The sequence below is a fragment of the Alligator sinensis genome, unplaced genomic scaffold (genome assembly GCF_000455745.1).
Source record: "Alligator sinensis unplaced genomic scaffold, ASM45574v1 scaffold1456_1, whole genome shotgun sequence".
In the NCBI taxonomy this organism is placed as follows: domain Eukaryota; kingdom Metazoa; phylum Chordata; order Crocodylia; family Alligatoridae; genus Alligator; species Alligator sinensis.
In genome coordinates, this window is record NW_005842763.1 from 419,381 (window position 1) to 439,055 (window position 19,675).

The window sequence follows — 19,675 nt, forward strand, 5'->3', positions numbered from 1 at the left end:
GCATATCGCTCCCGGCTCGCACATGGCGACATGGACGAGATCGGGAGGCGGCCCGCACACTTGTAAACACCACTTCCTCACCTGCCTCCCACCCTTGCTCCAACTCTGCTCTGAGTAGCTGTTGCTCCCCCCTTGCTGCAACTATGTTGTAGGAAAGGAGTGTGCAGGTGCAGCCAGGATGGTGTCTGCATCCCTGTGGGAGCTCCAAGGAGATAAACTCTGAGAAGCTCCAGAGAATGGCTACTGCAAGGCTGGCTCCTCTCCCAAAGTACCCCAGGGGAGGCTACGAGGAGGAAGAAAAAGGAGCCGAGCCAAGAACCAGACACAATGTTCTGCCCAGTACAGGATGCAGCAGCTTGGAAGCTGCTTCTACTTGTGTTAAGTAGCTATGGACCCCAGAAGGCAAGACGGCAGCTAGGCCCAGCAGGGGCAGACTGCATTCTCTCTCTACCCTTAAATGGCCCCTTATAGCAAGGTCTGCCCAGAGCTGGAGGCCCCCTCACTGAGAGGAAGGACTTAGGGTGGCTTCTGTTCACTTAGTACATCCCCAGAGCAGTGCACATGAAGAGCAAGCCAGCAGATCTGCCTCTGCACTGATCGTGATTCTGTAAAACAGAATATTTGCGCCTCAGCCTGAAGCAGCTGGAGAGCACAGGGCAAAGTATGCATGCTGGGACAATGCTTCCCCCAAAAAGGAAAAAAATGCCCCCAGCCAGGAGACAGGCAGGGTGCTCTGAATCAAAGTAAATAGGCCTCTTCACCAAAAACTGAGGAGCCACAATTAGTCCTTCCCCTGAGCCCGAGTAAAGGAAATAGAGGTGAGAGAAAAACAACAAAGCCCCTGGGGGGAATGAGTTGCATCGACAGACTGGAAACCTGTTTGGTTTTGGTACATGGCAACAAAAGGGAAAGCAGGGCAAGGAGCAGCCTGCAACTCTTGGCAGGAGCTGTCTGTGGGCATAAAGAGAAGGCAATTCAGTTACATAGTAATCCAGCTGAACTGCAGATGCCTCTGGCCTCCTGGGCTGTGAAACAATCACCTTAGGGAAGCTGCTTCATTTGAGACATTTTAGAACTAGATGGGACAAATGCCTGGAGAATACACTGGAGCAAATAACTCCACTTTGGCCCCACAAGGGGAAGAGAGAACAGATTTGATGGGACCTATCAGAGCTCTCCCATTGTATGAGGCAGTTTCAAGGTAAGACTTCGCTCAGCACCAACAGCAATTTAATTCATCCCTCTACAGGAGAGGAGCAGAACATATAGCCTGGGGTTTGCAAGAGCAAGCAAGACAGCAAGGGAGGGGGAAAATGACTTACAAAATCCCAGCTACATGGATGATGCTGAGAGTACAGCTGTGCATGGTGCAGCCCAGGTCCAGGCTGGGGGAGCCTGTCTCCTTTGAGACAATCAAGAAGCCTTGCATTCAGCTCCCTGAAACCTTAACCCAAAGGAGAGGGGCAGAGAGAAACCAAGTCCTATGCCTGCCATTTTGTCTTTTTCCCAAGTAACAGCAGGACGTTGTGACCCAGGTGATCCCAAAAGAGATGAGGGCAACAAGTCCATGAGACTACGAGGTCAGGGCCATGACTTTGACTGTTGTGTTCAGTACCGCAGAGGAAACAACTGGAATGTCTCTGGCAACTCTCTGAAATGGGGGGACATTAGGTCCTTCCAACGTGTCCAAGATACCTGTGGGGAAAGAGAAAAGAAGCAGGGGTCACTACTGGGCTGACTCAGACACAGCAAATGTCTTTACTCCACTCAGACCAGAGAGTAGCTGGTGGGGACAGGTAGGAACGAGTTACAACGGCCTTCAGCTTCACAGAAAGCAAAAACACCTCCATACCGGGCACCATGTACACAGATCAGAGCGTGCCACCCCTGAACTAGAGCAGGAAAGCTGTGGGCACCTCCCAGAGCAGTACAGAGCTTGTCACCTTAGAGATGTGGCTCTGACCTCAGCACAGGCACTACTAGTGAATGCTGCTTTGCTGTCCTCAGCCCAGATCACTCCTACTTTCCATCCCCAGGTGCTCTTAACACAGTTTACATTAGGAGCTGCAGCTGGGAGGGGTGGAGTGTGGAATCTGTATCACTTTGCAATAAAGACCTGGTTTGGCAGGGAACTTGGGCATTGACTGAGGTGCTCTGCCCCAGTCCCTACTTATTACCCTCTCAGTTCCTCCCCTTGATACAAGTGACTTCTCCTTGGGCCCCCTGAGGTGAATCCCACAGAGGAAATGCTACCATAACCTATCTGCTGGAGATTTGCAAGTAGGACCTGGGGACCTTTACTTTGACAGTGGTTGTGGATCTGGGAGCATCTCAGAGAGGGGACTGTGGAATTAGAGAGGTTCTAGTGCAAGCTGATGAGTATGATTAAGAAAAACTTCTGCATGAAAAGGGAGGCTGGAAAATTTGGGACTGTTTACTTTGCCACTGTCATGACCCAAAAGGCATGATTGTGTGTGCGCTTCGGCACCAGAATTATCCCCGCCGAGTTGCAGAGCATTGCACGGGAGAGTTTCCTGTTGCAGAGGAAACCCCGGTGCAGGGACCAGTTTCCCGCCTTTTCTGCAGCTTCTTTTGCAGGGTGCGTTGCTCATGTTGCAAGAGGAATGCACGGTGCAAAAGAGTTCCCGCCACCGGTATGCAAATTCGTTTCCCGTGATTGGCTAGTGTTAAATTATTCACACGTGGCGGCTAACACCTCTTCCCGTCTTCGAGCGCGACTTTTATAAGACGTATCTACAATTTCCATTTTGGTGGCTCGTTCACCCAGAGCATCTGGAGCTCTGCACCGTGGGGCCTAGCAACCTCCATGAGACCGTCTGTGTTGTCTGTCTGTAACTGCAACTTAATCAAGTTTTCCAGCCTACACCACTGCCATCTCGGTGTAAGTAAACAATCTTTAAAACTTCCGATACGCGTTTGTGCCTAATTCCAGCTCGACGGCCTTCCCTCTCCGACCCAGCGTGCCCGGGCTGCTGGCCACAGCCCGCGTGCAGCACGGAAAAGGGCTCAGGTCGCTCCCAGCCCGCACAGCCACAAGGCAAATAAGGAGAGGTCATAGGAGCACACAATGCATGCTAGAGGGGACAGATGTTGGAGGCTTCTGTCCTTTTTACTGCAGCAAGGGAACGGCCAATGGCATTAAAAGGTGACTAATGCTAAAGGTTGTAAGAAAAAAACATGGTCATGTAAACACAGAATTAGGCTATGGATTGTCCTATCATAGAGAGTTGCCCTGCCTGAGTATTTAGCAAGATTAAGAGGATTAGATGTTCATAGCTACAGTAAGACTGGTCAGCGGTATAACAGGTGCATCAATACATCTTGGCAGGAAGATAAATCTTGTTGCATTAGGGATATTAAATGCTAGAAGGAGACCTAGTGTAGGCAGCAGGTCAGCCCAGATCTGCCTCCTGCTGGGCTCTTATGCCACCCTCTAAAGCAGCCACTAGTGGCCTCTGCCAAATATAAGATATGAATACAGACAGACTTATGGTCTGATCCAACATAGCCCATTCCACAGTTGGCCCACGGCTAAGGAGAACAATGAGAAGTCCTTCAGGTACACAAGGGTGTTGCCTTTCTGCCTCTTCTCTTACCTTCTACCACCTTGTGATAGGCAAAGTGCAGATAGAGGAGGAAGAGCATATGCAGGGCAGATAGGGTTCCACACAAAATGAGCCGTTGGGTGTGTCCCACTGTGCGTGACACCAAGACAGCAACCTAGGTACAAGACATGTGAGAGAAGATTCCTCCTGCCCCAGCCTCCAATTTTAGAACCCCAAGCATGTACAACGATGGGCCATGCTGCAAGAGCTAATGGAGATGCTGGGATGAAAGGGTGGAAAAGCTCTTAAGCCCTGGTGTCCCAATTCATTTTGCTTTAATTTTCAGAGGGATACATAGAAAGAATCATTGCCAATCCCTCATCCCCCCTTCAGGCAGGATAACAGGATCCCTGCTGCATCAAGTGTTGCAAGTAATCAGGCCTCTGCGACCCCTCAGAGAAAGGGTTAGAGTCCCACCTGGGAACAGCAACCTCCCAACATGCTAACAGAAGTGGACAAGGTCTGGACATCTCACAACCACCCCACAGTAGTGTCAGGCTGGCCTTCATGACAGCCAAACTGGGTGTGATGAGAATCACTGCCAACCCCAACAAACAGAGAGCAGATTGTAATGCCATCATCAATAATTAGCTCCCAAGCCTCAAGTGGCTCTATAACTTATCAAATGCAGTTCTTCACTGAAAACGTTAACTCGTGCACTATACGTTTTCCCTTTTCTTTTGAGCTGGAGTGCCTTTGCCACAATTCATAGGGGGATGAATATACTGCTGTGGCTCTTGGATTAAAACCAGCTTCTCATGCAGTTCCTCAGCCAGTCAGGAGTGAATGTCATTGCTCGAGGGAGGGTGATGCATCTAGACAGGGAAATGACAAATACCCCTGCCTGCAAAATTAAGTATTTTAGCTGCAAGCCAGACTGGCTATCCCTTACCATGCGTAATGTGGAGAGGCCACCAATCCCCAGCCAGAATACATAGAAGAGGGAGTGGAAGTGGATGTTATATGTGATGAAGAGAGTGACGCAGTGTCCAAAAAGGCCGTAGCCCTGTCAGAAAGAGAAAGTGCAAGGTCAAAACAAACAACTGGTCATGGAGGTACAGGGGGGTTAAATGGACAGGAACAAGAGCAACATATTCCTGATGCATCCCAGAGAAGCTCAAAGCTTCACTACAGCTGCCCGCACAACTCCAGAGAGGTGCAGCTATCATACAGCACAGATAGCTGTGCTTGAAGCGTGGTGTTCTGCATCAGAATGCTGGAGCCTGCCTAAGGCACATGGGGCTGGAGGACCCACAGAAAATTGGAGAGTGACAGGGTCTGAAGGGGATGAAGGAAAGATACCTTTAGAGGCAAACTAAAACCTCCTAACTTCCAAAACCAGGCCCCAGGAAAAGTAACAGGAGATCTTATTACTGCCCCCCGCCCCCCGATGCCTTATCTCAGGATTCTCATGGGCAGAAATTGTTGCCTAGGACTCAAAGGAAATTCCTCTCTTGCTCCAAAACAAGCTGCATGTAGGGGTGTTTGGGGGGGTGGGGGGGTGCAGCTTACTCACCTTCACACAGGGATCCTCACTTTACCAGGATGCAGGGAACACATTCTCAATCCTGAGAAGGGAGCCCAAACTCCCTGCCCTATTGGAGCTCCAAGCAGGTCATAATGTACCCCAGGAATCCCATTCTGTACGTACCAGCAATGACAACATTTGCACCATAGTGATCTGGGCATTGCACAGGTATGCCAGGAAATAGATAAAGGAGGAGACGCCCAGCCAGTAACCAAAGCAGGTGCCAATGGCTGTCCCCATCAGCGTGCCTTCTCTCTACACAGAAAACAAAAAGATGAAGGTTGGGAGAGGAGACATCATGCATGTACAGAAAAGTTATCAGCCACTCTTCAAACACTCATCCTTAAAGAGGTCCACTAGCTTCTGGTAGCTGTTAACAATGTAACACACACAAAATGTAGGGAGACTGTAACATACAAAATGTACACATCATTTTGTACTGCAACACATGCTCTGGTTTCATGTTGCTATGTATCTTGTTTGTACTGCGAAGTGTGCTTTGGCCCCTCCTGCCCAGCCTGTTGCCGAGTGGCAGGTATATGCCCCAGAACTAACGCTCTGGGTGAGCCTCCAAGTCTCAGACTGCCTGGGTATGGGCAGAGTCTCCCCAGAGGGGTGCAACTACAGACTATACCTTGCAGTTGATAGTGTTTTGAATTGCATTTAGTGCTTTCTTTGTCTTTCGCTACCGTAATAAATCTGACCTTTTCTGGTACACTGCTTGCGAGGAGGGGGGAAGAGGAGGTTGCTTATGAGATGCAATTTGCTGATCCCAGATTTCTGGGTGGAGGCTCAAGCCACAATGCAAACTTTTGGGGTACCTCAAAATTTGAACCCAGCCCTTGTTGCTTCTGACTAGTGCTTGGCAGAAAGGTTATTTTGGGTGCTTGTCTGGGATATCATTTTTGGATACACCCAAAGAGATTTTTGGGGTGACTGTGCCCATAAAATCTGGGGTGTCCACTGTACCTGAATAAATTGGAGGTGCATCCTGAGATTTTTGGGTGGACTTTGCATCCATAGTTTTGGGGTGTCCACTGCCCACCAAAATTGGGTTGCCTGCTGCACCTCAAGATTCAAAGGGTCCCCTGATATTTTGGGAGTTACTCACTATCCCTTGCAAGCAGTTACATAGTAGTGAATAAGGATTTCCTTGGACTGTGTTAGTATCAGATGGTGCTGTCAGTGTTGGGCACCTGGTACAAGGAAGTGCAGGTAGAGCCAGAGAAATCCTTACTAGTTACTAGCATATTGAGAGAGCTAACCAGGGAAACGGTACAGGGCCTCTTGCAAAAATCTTTTACCTATTTTAGAAAAGTGTAAGGTGCACGGACTGAAGGTTAGGACAGAGGAGGGAGGCCAGGCTGTGCTGTGTGAGCTACCGGTATTAGTAGACCCTCTGAAAGTCCCAGTGCTAATAGAGGTAGATAATGAGATTTGGACCCTGACTGCTTTCAGGATCCAGGCTCCATCTATCCCTACTAAGGATGTACTTGACAGGTGCAAAGAGTCCACTTGAGCCAGCAGGGGAAGGAAGGCAGGCTAAAAGCAGTAAATCCTCCCCCTCTAGTCTATGGACATGGATAACTGAAGGGTTCCCTGGTGCATAGGCAGCAGCGCCAGGGCAGGCTTTAACGGAGGCTGTACAGCCCAGCCCCATCCAGTGTCTGCTCCATATAGGAAGTTTTCAGTGTTCTCAGGAGCCACTCCCCACTTGCCTGGTGAGGAGGCTTTGGAGATCTGGTATTCTCATGCTTAGAGCACTGGAAAATGCTGGATGAAGAGAAATGACGCTGCTTAATGGAGAGCCTCAGGGAGCCAGCATTTGGAGTGATTTGTGCTTTAAAATATGACAATCCTACCATCACAGCTCAACTGTGCCTTGACGACTTACTAGGTGCGTTCGGAGGTACAGAGAGGGCCAACAAAGTATTTTAAATTTTGCAGCATCTACCAAAATAAAAGGGAAAAGGTCTCCACCTATGTGCTGAAGCTGGAGAAGATGCTGCAGAAGGTGATAGCCAAAGGAGGTCTAACTCAGAAAGGAGTTAACCTTGCTAGACTCAACCAGATATTGATGGGGTGGTATACAATAAAAGAATACTAGCGAACCTCAACCTCGCTAATCAGATAGCCAATCCCTTGGGTCTCAGTCAACTGATAAAAGAGATCTGGGAGAAGGAGGAACAGCAAACAGTGAAGGAGTCTATCTAGTCCCATGGCAGGGCTGCTCCTCACCCCGCAACCCCTAGAGCCTTGGTAGTGAACACCCAAGATCTCTCTTGACAGGATGAAACCCTGGGGGAACAGGTGGCTGCATTACCAAGCAGGATGGATCTTGCGGGTCCCAAACCTCACAGGTCTTTTGAGGCCACTGGGCCCCCCCAGAGGTTTGTCATCTCAGAACCCCATAAGTAAGCTGGGCATCCCCTGTTCCATAAGTGTGGGGAGCACAGGCACTCAGCTACCAGGTGTGGAAATGCAAAGACCCCCACCCTCGTGTTGCAGAAATTGAGCGCTGGCTGGGTAGTCAGAAAATGAGGATGGGGTAGGGCCGGGGAGCTGCCAAAATCTCCATGACTCCAAGATTCCCACCCTCCAGGCTTGCCTGGATAGCTCTCTCGAGGCCTAGTAGCACCCCGAGTAGAGGTCCTAGTGAGGATTGAGGAGAGTGTCCTAATATGCTAGACAGCAGGTCTCAGGTGACTATCATTTCATAGACATTAGGGCTGCAAGGGACCTCACGAGATCATCAGGTCCAGCCCCCTGACCAAGGGGCAGGATTTTTTCAGTCATTCTATGAGTACCTGAGGCACTTGCCGCTGCAACCCTTAATGGGCTAGGTTTGTGTGGTCTGAGCCAAAAGGCATATCCCTATAACGACCACATTATAATCTGATTGGAGCTCCCAGAGGAGGTTGTGGGAGTCAAGGAGGAAGTAACTAGGGGTATATGCAACCACAGCTGTAAAGGAATGCTGCCCCCAGGTTCTCTGCCAAAGTGCACTACTAAAATGTTGGGTCTTCCCCTGGAGAGTATTCTCCAGCTATCTGTTAACTATGTGGTGCTGGAACAATCCCCTTTGCATAAGCTTAATGCTGCTGGTCTGCAAGAAGTGCAAGAGCAAGCCCAGACACGTGATGTTATAAAAGGTGTAAAAGGAATGGGGTACTCTTCTAATCAGGTTAATTGCAGATACTAAAGTGTTCCTGAGGGAATGGGTCCAACTTAAATTGGTGGATGGAGTGCGGCACGGAGTAACCACCAACCCACGTGGTAAGCAATGAAAGCAGTTGGTGCTGCCCAACAGATACAGAACTGTAGCCATAACAGTTTTCCATGATGACTTTGGGTACTTGGGGTTTGAAAGGACGCTGGAATTTATTTAAGATAGATTCTATTGGCCACAGATGGCTGGCAATGTCTGACAGAATTGTGAGTCTTGTGCTCAGTGCATGCAAAGGAAAAGCCTACCCTCCAAGTCTGCCTATCTGCATAACATTACCAGTATGAAGCCACTCAAACTGGTATATATTGATTTCCTGTCTCTGGAACTAGATAGGAAGAGTATTGGGGATATTTTAGTGGTGACAGACCATTTCCCTTGGTATGCCCAAGTATAACCCACTCAGGACCAGAAAGTCACTAGTCACTTGTGTGCTGTGGGAAAAATACTTCTCCGTTTATGGGTTTCCGGGTTGAATACACTCGGATAAGGGGAAACACTTTGAAAGCTGATTTCTGAAAGGTGTTCAAGATAGCTGGAATTCAGAAATCCAGAACCATCCCATATCACCCACAAGGGGACCTGCTACCCAAGCATTTCAACTGGACTTTGCTAAACATGTTGGGAACACTGTGTGCAGAACAGAAAGTGAGTCAGCATGTTGCGTTTTGGGCACATGCCTACAATGCCACTCAGAGTGACACCACCGGGCTCAACCCCTACTTTTTGATGTTTGAGTGGGAACCTTGCCTCCCTATAGACTTGTATTTCATGGTAGTTGAAGACAGCGAGGGTTATGAAGTGCATAAACAGTATCTCACCAAACTGCGGGACAGACTTAAGAAGAGTATCACCTCACCATGACAACCACTTCTAGGAACACCGATAAGACACAAGCACCAGTATGATGCTAGAGAGTGGGTACAAGGACTCCAGTCTGAAGACAGGGTGCTACTGCAGAATTTCAGCATAGTGGAAAAACACAAGATAGCTGACATATGGAAGGCCACACCTTACTTAGTCGTCAAATGACTAGGAGACCTACCCGTCTATAAGGTGAGACTTGAGACAGGGCTGGGTCCAGAGAAAACTGTACACCGAAACCTGTAGTTGGCAGTCAGGGAGTTAGTCTGTCCCCCACTACCCATGGAGGAGGGCCACCCAGAAAGGACAGACTCCCGGAAGGGGGAACTGACTAGAGCCTGGCACAGACCACCCCTTAACTGAGATAGACGGAGAGGGACCTCCAACCCTCCTGTCACCTACAGGAGAAAGCCACTGTGCACCTGTCCCTACCATGCCCAGGGCAGTAAGAATTAGAAGGCCTGTGCAGCACCTAACTTATAATAGCTGCAGAGTTGCATCACAGACACCTGTTACCGTCCCATGCCAGCATTAGAAATAACCCATACCAAGGAGTTGTTGAGTTGCGGGGATGTCAAATTCTGGGCTGGGGGGAGAATATAACACACACAAAATGAAGGGAGAACATAACACAACAAAATGAATAAGTCATTTTGTACTGCAATACGTATTCTGGTTTCATGTTGCTATGTTTCTTGTTTGTACTGCAAAGCACGCTGTTTACATGTTTGCTGTGTATAATTTCTGTACTGCAAAGTGCACTTTAGTTTAGCTATGATCATGGATGCCACCAGTGTCTATTTTGCTGTAATACTGCATCTTGCTTTCCTTCTACCCCCAGGCCTCCTGTAAGCATTGATCTGGGGAAATGCATGCTGTAGGGACAGTAAGCAGAAGCCCACCCCTGCTTTATGGCCTTTTCTTTCAGGCTCCCCCCACCCCCACTTGTTCTGAGACCAGAAAATCTGGTCTCTTTTCTACTGTACGAATCAAGGGATCATCAGTGTTTTTTAAATTAATTGGTTAAGAGAAAGGCATGGAAGCATGGCAAAACCTGGTAATATCATGCCGGGCACATAGGAAGAGGCAGCTGGCTAGAAGCGTGGGCTGGAGCTGGGGTTGGGAAAAAGGACCCCAATGAAGCGCCCCCATCCAGAGGAGCCAACATGAAAGGGAACACTCAGCCAGGCATTGCTGCAGATAGGCTTAGCCCATGAGGCTTTTCTCCTGATCTTCTCTGCCCCAGCAGAGCTGTGTGATTGGAACTAGGAATTTTGGGGGTGCACTATGCTAACTGGAGCCACAGTCACCCCTTCACAGCCACCATGCAGAAGTGGAGATCAGCACCCTACACAGCCTCACAGGGAGCAATGATGGGTCCCTGAGGTGCAGTGAACCCCAAGGAGTAGCTCATAAGACTCTCTGGTGTGGGTCCCTCCTGTCCAGCCTGTTGCTGAGTGGCAGGTATAGGCGTGCAGGCCTCCAGAACTAACCCTCTGGGTGAGCCCCCAAGTCCCAGACTGCCTGGACATGGGTGGAGTCTCTCCAAAGGGGTGCAACTACAAACTATACCTTGCTGTTTGATAGTGCTTTCTTTGTGTATTGTAATATATCTAACCTTTCGTGTTTACGCTGCTTGCGAGGAGGGGGCATTGTTTATGAGGGGCACCCCCATCCAACTGAGCGATCCCAGATTTTTGGGTGGGCACTTGAGCCACAGTAAAAACTTATTGGGTATCCCGAAATTTGAACCCAGCCCTTGTTGCTGCCAACTGGTACCTGGCACAAGAGCTACAGCACAAGGCAACATTGAGGAGGCTATACAATCTACTACACTGAGCTGCCACCAGCCAGCTTCTCGGGGCAACAGGGCATCGGTCTCTCTGCATCTTCCAGCCCTAGGCAATGAGATCTTCCCACCAGCTTCCCACTCAAGTCCCTTCCAAAACAAAGTCTCCCTCACCCACCTCCACATAGTCTTACAGCTGGGTGCAAAACCTGACCTGTAACCAAGACTTGCTCTTACAATGATAGTGTCCGAGGTCTTCATCCCATGCAGAAGGATGGCCACCAGCGTGAAGACAAGCATGAGAGGCCCGTAGAGCTCACCTGCAATCTTCTACAGGGGGAGACAGACAGGGGAGGGGCTTGGTAAGTGCTGCATCACACTGAACAAGGGACACAGCAGGTGCCTCATACAGAGTTTGTGACCTGACCACTTGTTGACCTGAGCTGTTACTCTGTGAAGGCTGGTGACAAGGACAACACTAACTCACCATTTGATTAAGAGTCTTTGAGGAAAGGGTACAGAGCTGCTGAGTGAGGCACCAGAACAGGAGCCCGGGTCAGTTCTGTCCCACTGCCCAAAGATTTGACTGAGGAACCATTACAGGAATCTGTGCCCGAGCAACTCACATGAAACAATGACTGCTGCACACGTATGACACAATGCTTTAACTAACTCGCCACCCGTTCGGCACTAGCTCTCCATTAACTGTGGGGAGATTGAGGCAAAACATAGGGCCACAGAAAGAGTCTGTGTCAGACCTGGAGTTCCCAGCTCTCATACAAGAGAAAACAAAGGCTGTTTATAGCTCTGTTGGCAGCAATATCTCTAACTGGCTTCTTTTTTTTAGCAAACTGGCAGTTCAGAAAAGTCCCTGGAGAGGGGAGTAGGAGCTAGAGCTGAGTAACTGTGCCAGCTCTGCAGAGATAGAAGATGAAGCAAAGGTTTAATAAAGTCTCTCTCATAGCTTTTTTTGCTTCTGGTTAAGAGTGCTGAACTCCCAGCAAGTATTAGGTGCACAGCCCACTGATAGAGCACTTGTCACCCTGCCATCTCCACTCCTGTTTATATGAATGAACTGTGTTCCATGGGCCCATGGCCCATTCAGTTGGGATACAGAGGCTAATTTTCTGTGCGGGAAGCTTCCTTGGGAAAGTACTCACCTGTGGAAAATTAATCATCTTCACAGGGATCATGGACTCCAGCAACCTGCACCACACAGAGGTACACAAAGATTTCAAGAACAAAGAAGGTAACAGAAGAGGTTAACAATAAACCCAAAACATGAAAAGCCCTTGTCCGCCATTCCCTGGGCCAGACTAGAACCTGTGGTTTAGTGATACATGACTCCATATCCTATCCTCCATTACAACCAAGCCAGCCAGTTCCCAGGACAACTGGGGCACTGGTGGCAACACTGCCTCCAGAGGGAAAAAGCCTGTACTGCAATCCTAATTAACTGCACAAGCCAGTTTCTGAAAGGCGGCTGCCAGCCCAGTGAACTAAGGAAGGACTTGCTACCACAAGGGATGTGGGGATCAGCAGGAGGTTATCAGAGAAGACCCCACAAAGCTTTGCCTTGTGGAACCAGCCATGTTATGTGGTGGAGAGAGGTGGGGAATCGCTCACCACACATCAGAAGAGGTGGGAAACGAACACTATACAGACTAGAAGGTGCTGCTGAGTTCACGTCTGGAAACAGCACCAAGGACCTATAAACAAAATGAGCAGCCTCCCACTTTAAGGAGGGTGGCTCTGCCAACACCACTGCAGCTCTAACAAGACAGCCCCTGTTCTGCTCTCCTGGGGGAGCCTTTCAAAAGCATCCTTCACATTGGATGGGGCAGGAAGGTGAGGTGCCTGCACAGGCCCATTTACAGCCCCCCTCCTCCCCGCCCCCGCTCACCTGTTCCGAACTTGGATGGGCTCCACGTCAAAGTAGGGGCGCAGGATGTCAATGTTGGCGTAGAGACTGAAGGCCTTGGAGGCCTGTCTCTTACCCGCCTGCCACATCTGGGGGGGAAGAGGTGGAAACTTGCAGTAGACAGACTGACCACTGCTGCCACCCTCCCACCACCCAGGGGACTACCCCAGAGCTGGAGCACTAGGCGACTGGAAGCAGCCAGGATGCAGAGCAGCTGGTCGAGAGCAAGACAGGAGCCACGGTCCCAGGAAGTGCCCTGAAATGACTTCCCGGGGGGCTACCTCATGCCTTATTCCCACCACCAGCCTGGTGCAACTATTGCCTGGTCATCCCCTGAAACTGCAAGGGAAACTGGAGTGTCTCAGTGTCAACCAGAGGGCTGCAAGCTGGGCAGAAACCATAGGTATGTGTACACATGCGTGCATCTGTGTGCATGAATGCACATACGTGTACGCACATGTGTGCATGTGCAGCTTCATATGCATGTATGAGCATGCCTGTGTGCACATGTGGACCTGTGGGCACATGCCTGCCAGCCACCCACCCTCTGTGTGCCACGGGGCCAGCAAGGCCAGCACCCTTGGGGAAGGCAGGCAGCAGTGTGTGCATGTGTGGGGGTGGGATGGCACCCAGCCCTGCCTCACCTGATCGGCCACCTGCCGGCCCAGCTGCCCACGGAAGCCCTTCATGCCCAGGAACTCGCCGTCCTCCTCCTCCCCCCCCGCCGCCTCGGCCTCCTCCTCCTCCTCCTCCTTCATCCGCTGGTGCATCTCGCCCATGTCCTCGAAGCTCGACCCCGACGTATCATCCATGTTCTCCATGTCGATCACCGCTGACCCGCTGCTGCCGCCAGCCTGCGCACACCCCGCCTTCCTGTCAGCACTGGCCCAGGCAAGTCCGGGCCCAGGATACCCCCAGCCCCTGGCATGACCTCCCCCATGACCTAGGACACCCCCCTCCACCATAATACCCCAAGATAACCCCTTTCCCCCCTGAATACACCCTTCCCCCCATACCGCGAAGTACCCTCCCCCCCGGATGCCCCACCCCCCGTGGTACCTGCATGGTGTCCTCGAAGCCGCCCCAGTCCGCGGCCGCCCCGCCCCTCGCCGCGACGGCCCCCGACATCCTGCCGCCCCGCCGGGCCGCGCCGCGCTACTGGGGGCTTCGGACAGCTGCGGCGAGACAGCTCGGGCAGCGGATGTGACGCACACCCTGGCGGAGACGTGGAGGCTGGGCTTCCCTCTCGCGAGAGTTCCCCTTAGGCGCCATCGTGGTGATGGCGGAAGTAAAAAAACAAAACAAAACACCTCAAGCAAACAAAAGAGAAACACAAATTGAGACCGGACGGACAAAGAAGACGTCCTCCGTGAGTCATAACAGCTCTGGAATCAAGGCAAGGGACGTGCCATAGAAATAGTAGCTAAAAGCATCCTCTCTTAGGAACTGCCACACACAGCATGGCGGAGTAGTACGTCGGGCTCTTAGTACGCCTGCGCAGACGGGGCCACCAAAGAACCGGAGGTCTGGTACGTAACACTTCCACCCAGCGTCACGTGACGGGTAGGAGCTGCGTGCTTGCGTCACGCGGGCAAGATGGCAGCGCCCGGCAGCGTGGAGGAGATGCGGAGTCGCGTGGTGCTCGGCGAGTTCGGCGTCCGCCACGTGAGGGGGGAGAGGGGCGGGGGCAACGGGCGGAGGGGGCTCTGGTCTACGCGTGTCCCTCGTGACCCACGCGTGTCTTTTGCCCGCCCCGCAGGTGCACACCACGGACTTCCCCGGCAGCTACCCGGGACACGCCGACGCTTGGGACCCGGCCACCTTCCGCCAGGTGTGCAGGCGGGCGGGGGCAGCAAGGGCGGAGCGGGTGTCCTATCCCCGGCCCCTCCGAGCTCCTGGGGGTGGCAGCGGGGCACCCCATTGACCCCGCGGTGTCCTGTCCCCCCTGCCCTGGCGGGCTGTAGGGTTTCCGCGTGGACGTGACCAACATGGATGAGGGGTTGCTGGAGTTTGACCTGGTGGGCATCGATGCGGCCATCGCCAACGCCTTCCGCCGCATCCTGCTGGCCGAGGTAGGGGCTTGTGCTGGGCTCTACTCAGGGTTGGACCGAGCACCAGGTTTGGGGTCAGGAAGGATTTTGCTGCGTGGCGAGATTGGTTTGGGTTGTGGGGGGATTTGCCTTGCTCTGTAGCAGGGGTGCAGGTCTCTGCCCAGGACCACTCGATATTTTGAAGAAGCAGGACGGTGGCTCTCGTGGGTCCCTGGCTTGACCTGCAGCAGGCTGGGGTGTCAGGTCTATGCTGTGTCAGGGTTGCAGGTGGTCAGGTGTAGCGGTTGTGCTTCTTGTGACATTCTTGTGGACAAGAATGATCCTGCCTCAGGCAGGGGCTGGACTAGATGTGGCCTCTGGAGGTCCCTTCCAGTTCAACTTCCTGATGATTTCATGACCCAGTCGTCGTGTCCCCAGACTCTGCCCCGCAGTCCCTTGCTGCCGCAGGGAGCTGGTCCACAGCAGGGTTGGTGCAGGCTGGAAGCTGCAGGCTTGTACCTTCCCTGTCGCAGTTTCCTTTGCCTTTCATCAAGTTTTGTTCTCACTGCTGGAGCAGGTGTGGGAGTTGACAGCTTGAAGAAATAAGGTCATACTTTTGGGAAAAGAGGAAGACTGATTAGAGCAGAAAAGGCAGAAGTGCCAAAGTTGCTGGGGGTAGAGGGAGGTCAAGGGCTGTGGGACGACTCATTTGCTGCTGAGCTTGTGTTTATGCTGGAGGATGCAAAGTATATATTCTGGAGAGGAAATAAGCAATCCGATTGTTTCCTCTCCAGACAGCCAGAGAGGGTGGTCTAAGACAGGCCTAGTGTTACAAACTGAAGCTGTTTAATTAACCAGCATATACCGCTAATGGCAGCACTGGAGCTGCTTCCTCATGAGTGTTTTGCACAGATCTCTGTGCCTGGCCTGGGATAACAGTGAAACTAGTGGTATTAGTCAGTTATGAAGAGACTGCAGAGTCTGGCCCGCAAGAAAACTAGGAGATGCACAGAGAGCAAGAAAAGAAGAGTAAAAGCAGAGGAGAAAGGAAATGGAGGAACCTAGTTTAGATCAGCAAGTTTCAACCAGAGCACCGTTAAATCTTTCTAGATGTGGGAACACCTGCATGCAAGGTGTGAGGTAAAACCAGTAATTACAAACGGGGATCCTTGGTGTCAAAACCATTGCGACCTGCTGTGGTCTGTCTGAATTCTTTGCAACAGAAAAATTACTCTAGTATTTTTTTTGCACTCGAGAAAGGAATGATAACTCAGAGCTGGTGTCTTTCAAGGGAGCTTGAGTCTAAAAGGGTTGAGAACCACTGATTTGGATCACTTGTGGGAAGGAGCTGGCACCAGGAAGAGTTAATTAGACCCCAGAAGGGGTCTGTGTGGAGCAGAAATGTTCTGGCTTGATATTGGGTGGGGGTGCACTGCAGGCATGCTGCCTGCAAGGACTGACTTGCTCTCTCTGTACTCCTTAAGGTACCGACAATGGCTGTGGAGAAAGTCTTTGTGTATAACAACACATCCATTGTGCAGGATGAGATCCTGGCCCATCGCTTAGGCCTTATCCCTATCCAGGCTGACCCTCGCCTTTTTGAGTACAGAAGCCAAGGTGAGAGCCAGCACCAGGACAAAAGGATGCATTGGGGGACTGTTCAGAAGGGGTAACACAGAGCTGTGTTGGTTTAGGTTCAGGAAGGGGTGGAGGAGGTGGCCTAGCCTGGGACTCGCTCTGTTTTTCCTCTTCCCAGGAGATGAGGAAGGCACAGAAATTGATACCCTCCAATTCCAGTTGAAAATCAAGTGCAGCCGAAACCCTCGGGCAGCCAAGGAGTCCTCTGACCCCAATGAGCTCTATATTAATCACAAAGGTAAACCTCCAAGTTGCCGGGGACCCTGCTGTAAGCCCCATGTAACCTGAATTTTTTTTTCCTGCCCTTGAGAGTGAAGAGAGCCAATCCTGTAGTTCTGTGAAACTTTCTTTTTGGCAAGACCTGATGCTGTTGGGACAGCAGCCCTTTGTTGTGAAGTGTTGGCTTCTCTCCATGGGTGCTGAGGCAACTTGGTTAGATATTGGTGACCTCTCTTCTCCACAGTGTACAGCAAACACATGACGTGGGTACCTCTAGGCAATCAGGCAGACCTCTTCCCAGATGCATGTTTTCGACCTGTTCACGATGACATCCTCATCGCCCAGTTACGGCCTGGCCAAGAAATCGATGTGCTTATGCACTGTGTCAAGGGCATCGGTGAGTTGGGGTTATGGGCTGGGGCAGTGAGACGAGTGTGAGTACCCCTGATGCAGGGTGTGTGGGGAAGGAAGGAAAAAGAGCCCAGATATTCCTCTAGGGTGGCTTGGTGAGTGCCTGAAGTTCTGAATGACATGAGGAGGACCCCCATAGGATTTCATTGTGCGAAGGGGTGTTACCAGGTGTTCTGATGGAAGTGGTTTCTCCTGATTTTTTGCAGAAGCTCAAGGCAGTACTGAGAGGAGCTTCATGACACCCAGCAACTCATTCAGGCTCTTGTCTCCTGGCTAGTAAAGCAGGGACTGTGGCCTTTGAGTGGGGTATGGTGCCTCAGTGCTCCTCTGGCTGCACCATTGCATAGGGTTTGGCTGGGGCTCATGGCTTTTTCTTCCCTTATTTTCCAGGTAAAGATCATGCTAAGTTTTCTCCAGTAGCCACTGCTAGTTACCGGCTGCTGCCTGACATCACTTTGCTACAACCCATTGAGGGGGAGGCAGCTGAGAAGCTGAAAAAGTGCTTCTCCCCTGGAGTCATTGAAATCCAGGATATCAAAGGTACTTTCTATCCCCACCCCAGGACCTTAGCATTGGCTAAGGGGAGACTGAGCGCAGGCTAGAGGCAAGCATTGCACAGATGGATTCTCTCCTCTGATGTCCCTCCAGCCCGGCTTAGGCCATTCCATTCTGTCCTGGGCCTGGGGTTAACCTATGAATGGCTGTCATGTAGATGCATCCAGTGACTGGTTTGGTACCTCCTATTCTCTTACTCCTTTAACACTTTTGATAAGGCAGGAAGTACTTCTTCACGCAGCTCTGTGACTGTCCTCTGCACTGTTACCTGCTGCTCCAGGGTCCAGAAACCCTCTCTTGTTGTAACTCCAGGCTGTCGGCCACTCGTTCCCAGTGGTTATGAGTTGCTGGCTGGCCCCAGGTATAATATTGGACAAGCTGAGCTTTTTGAGCTGGCCCTGCCTGGGGAGTAGTTGGGGGTGGGGTGGCGGTTGGAACTTATCCTGCGCTGAACCTTGTATTAGAAATGACGTAGTTCTTGGTATAGGTCTCCAGTGTCATAGCTAGGTGCAGAGACCTGCATGTTTTGAATGCAGTGTGCTGGTCTGGTAGCATGAGGCATAAATGCTTGTCCCTACCAGCTGCAGGTTCCTATTTCACCTCTTCTCCTCTTGCAGGGAAGAAGGTGGCGAGGGTGGCGAATGCTCGGCTGGACACGTTTAGCCGGGAGATCTTCCGGCACGAGGAGCTGAAAAATATGGTGCGTCTGGCACGAGTGCGGAATCACTATATCTGTAAGTAACCTCAGCCCAACCCCCAGAGTACAGCCCTCTCCTGCTGCATGCGCCATTGTTTCTCATCCTGCTTGGGGGCCGCAGAGATTTGCCAGCATGTTCTAATCTTTCTTGTTCCTTTTCCTCCAGAAGATTAACTCTGGTACATTCATATTCCAGTAGGTAATGGGTTTCTGGTGGCTTTGGAGTGAAGATAGATCTGCATTTTGTGCCCCTTTTGCTGACTTACTTTGCATCATCTGATGTGTTGGCCATGAAGGATTAAATTGTAGGCTGCTACCTGGTGCCTGTGCTGATCCTTGTGTCTCTGTCCAGTTTCAGTGGAATCAACTGGTATCCTGCCTCCAGATGTGCTGGTGAGCGAAGCCATCAGGGTGCTGATGGGGAAGTGTCAGCGCTTCCTGGATGAGCTGGACTCTGTCCCCACTGACTGAACTGTGCAAGTCTGAGAAGCAGAAGCTTATGCTGTTGGCCTGGGCTCCTTGCAGCCACCTGCAGGGATTGTTTCCAGTCCACACGAGGCATTGGGACCATCTACTGTGTGCTCTCCGTTCTCTGTACAGATTTTTTAAAACAGCTCTGAGGAGGGAAATGCTTCAGAATAAAGGTCTTCCTGACTGTGTTGTCAGCTGCCGCAGGCAATGTACAGAGGAAATTTGATGTACTACCCATTAGCAGCTGGCTACGAAAGTGTCCTGTGGTTCTTGTTCTCTCGCTGCATGTAGTGCCTGAAGAGAACTAATAGCAAGGGCAAGTGGGCCTTAGGAAAGAGTTGACTGCAAGGTGTTGCTATTGAATTGCTAATAAAATAAGGGCTGCTGTGACTTTTGTGTCTGAGGTTAACTTAATGAAATGACTGTGATTTGTATTTTAACTGGGTTAAGTGAAGAGTCGCATATTATTGGTTTATGACTTAATTATGAATCAGTACAAAGTTTTGTGTCCTTGCACTTGCAAGGGTACCTGGCAAGTTCTGCTTTAGTCCACATTCCTGGTTTTCAGCTTTTAAATGTCACATTGCAATGCTAAATACACTACTTTCCCAAGGTGAGCAGTTGCTGGTGCGGGAAGGGATAGTTGTAGATATGGCTGACCTGCTGAAGCAGGAGTGTGGCCCCTTGCTCAAGCTGAGCA

The 19,675-nt window shown here is 51.0% G+C and overlaps 2 protein-coding genes across 4 annotated transcripts; one reads left to right on the forward strand and one right to left on the reverse strand.

Annotated features, from left to right (window-relative positions):
• Positions 1-1,215: 1,215 nt before the first annotated feature.
• Positions 1,216-14,202, reverse strand: YIPF3 (Yip1 domain family member 3). 2 transcript variants are annotated; one of them, XM_006034697.3, is made up of 9 exons: positions 14,014-14,194; positions 13,599-13,808; positions 12,937-13,043; positions 12,194-12,239; positions 11,271-11,363; positions 5,278-5,409; positions 4,519-4,632; positions 3,618-3,741; positions 1,216-1,695 (listed from the first exon to the last, which is right to left on the reverse strand). In XM_006034697.3, the coding sequence occupies exons 1-9, from the start codon at positions 14,080-14,082 to the stop codon at positions 1,574-1,576; spliced, it is 1,017 nt and encodes a 338-aa protein (XP_006034759.1). In that variant the 5' UTR covers positions 14,083-14,194; the 3' UTR covers positions 1,216-1,573. The 2 variants fall into 2 exon arrangements, with proteins under 2 accessions (XP_006034759.1, XP_025072539.1); XM_025216754.1 differs by lacking the exon at positions 3,618-3,741 and having other exon boundaries at positions 14,014-14,202.
• Positions 14,203-14,499: 297 nt separating this feature from the next.
• Positions 14,500-19,362, forward strand: POLR1C (RNA polymerase I and III subunit C). Of its 2 annotated transcripts, XR_003096453.1 has the most exons (10): positions 14,500-14,619; positions 14,714-14,785; positions 14,919-15,026; positions 16,469-16,601; positions 16,741-16,860; positions 17,086-17,238; positions 17,643-17,792; positions 18,030-18,168; positions 18,425-18,541; positions 18,857-19,362. XR_003096453.1 is itself a non-coding variant. In XM_006034699.3 (9 exons), the coding sequence occupies exons 1-9, from the start codon at positions 14,551-14,553 to the stop codon at positions 18,973-18,975; spliced, it is 1,041 nt and encodes a 346-aa protein (XP_006034761.1). In that variant the 5' UTR covers positions 14,500-14,550; the 3' UTR covers positions 18,976-19,362. The 2 variants fall into 2 exon arrangements, 1 of the variants encoding a protein (XP_006034761.1); XM_006034699.3 differs by lacking the exon at positions 18,030-18,168.
• Positions 19,363-19,675: the final 313 nt, after the last annotated feature.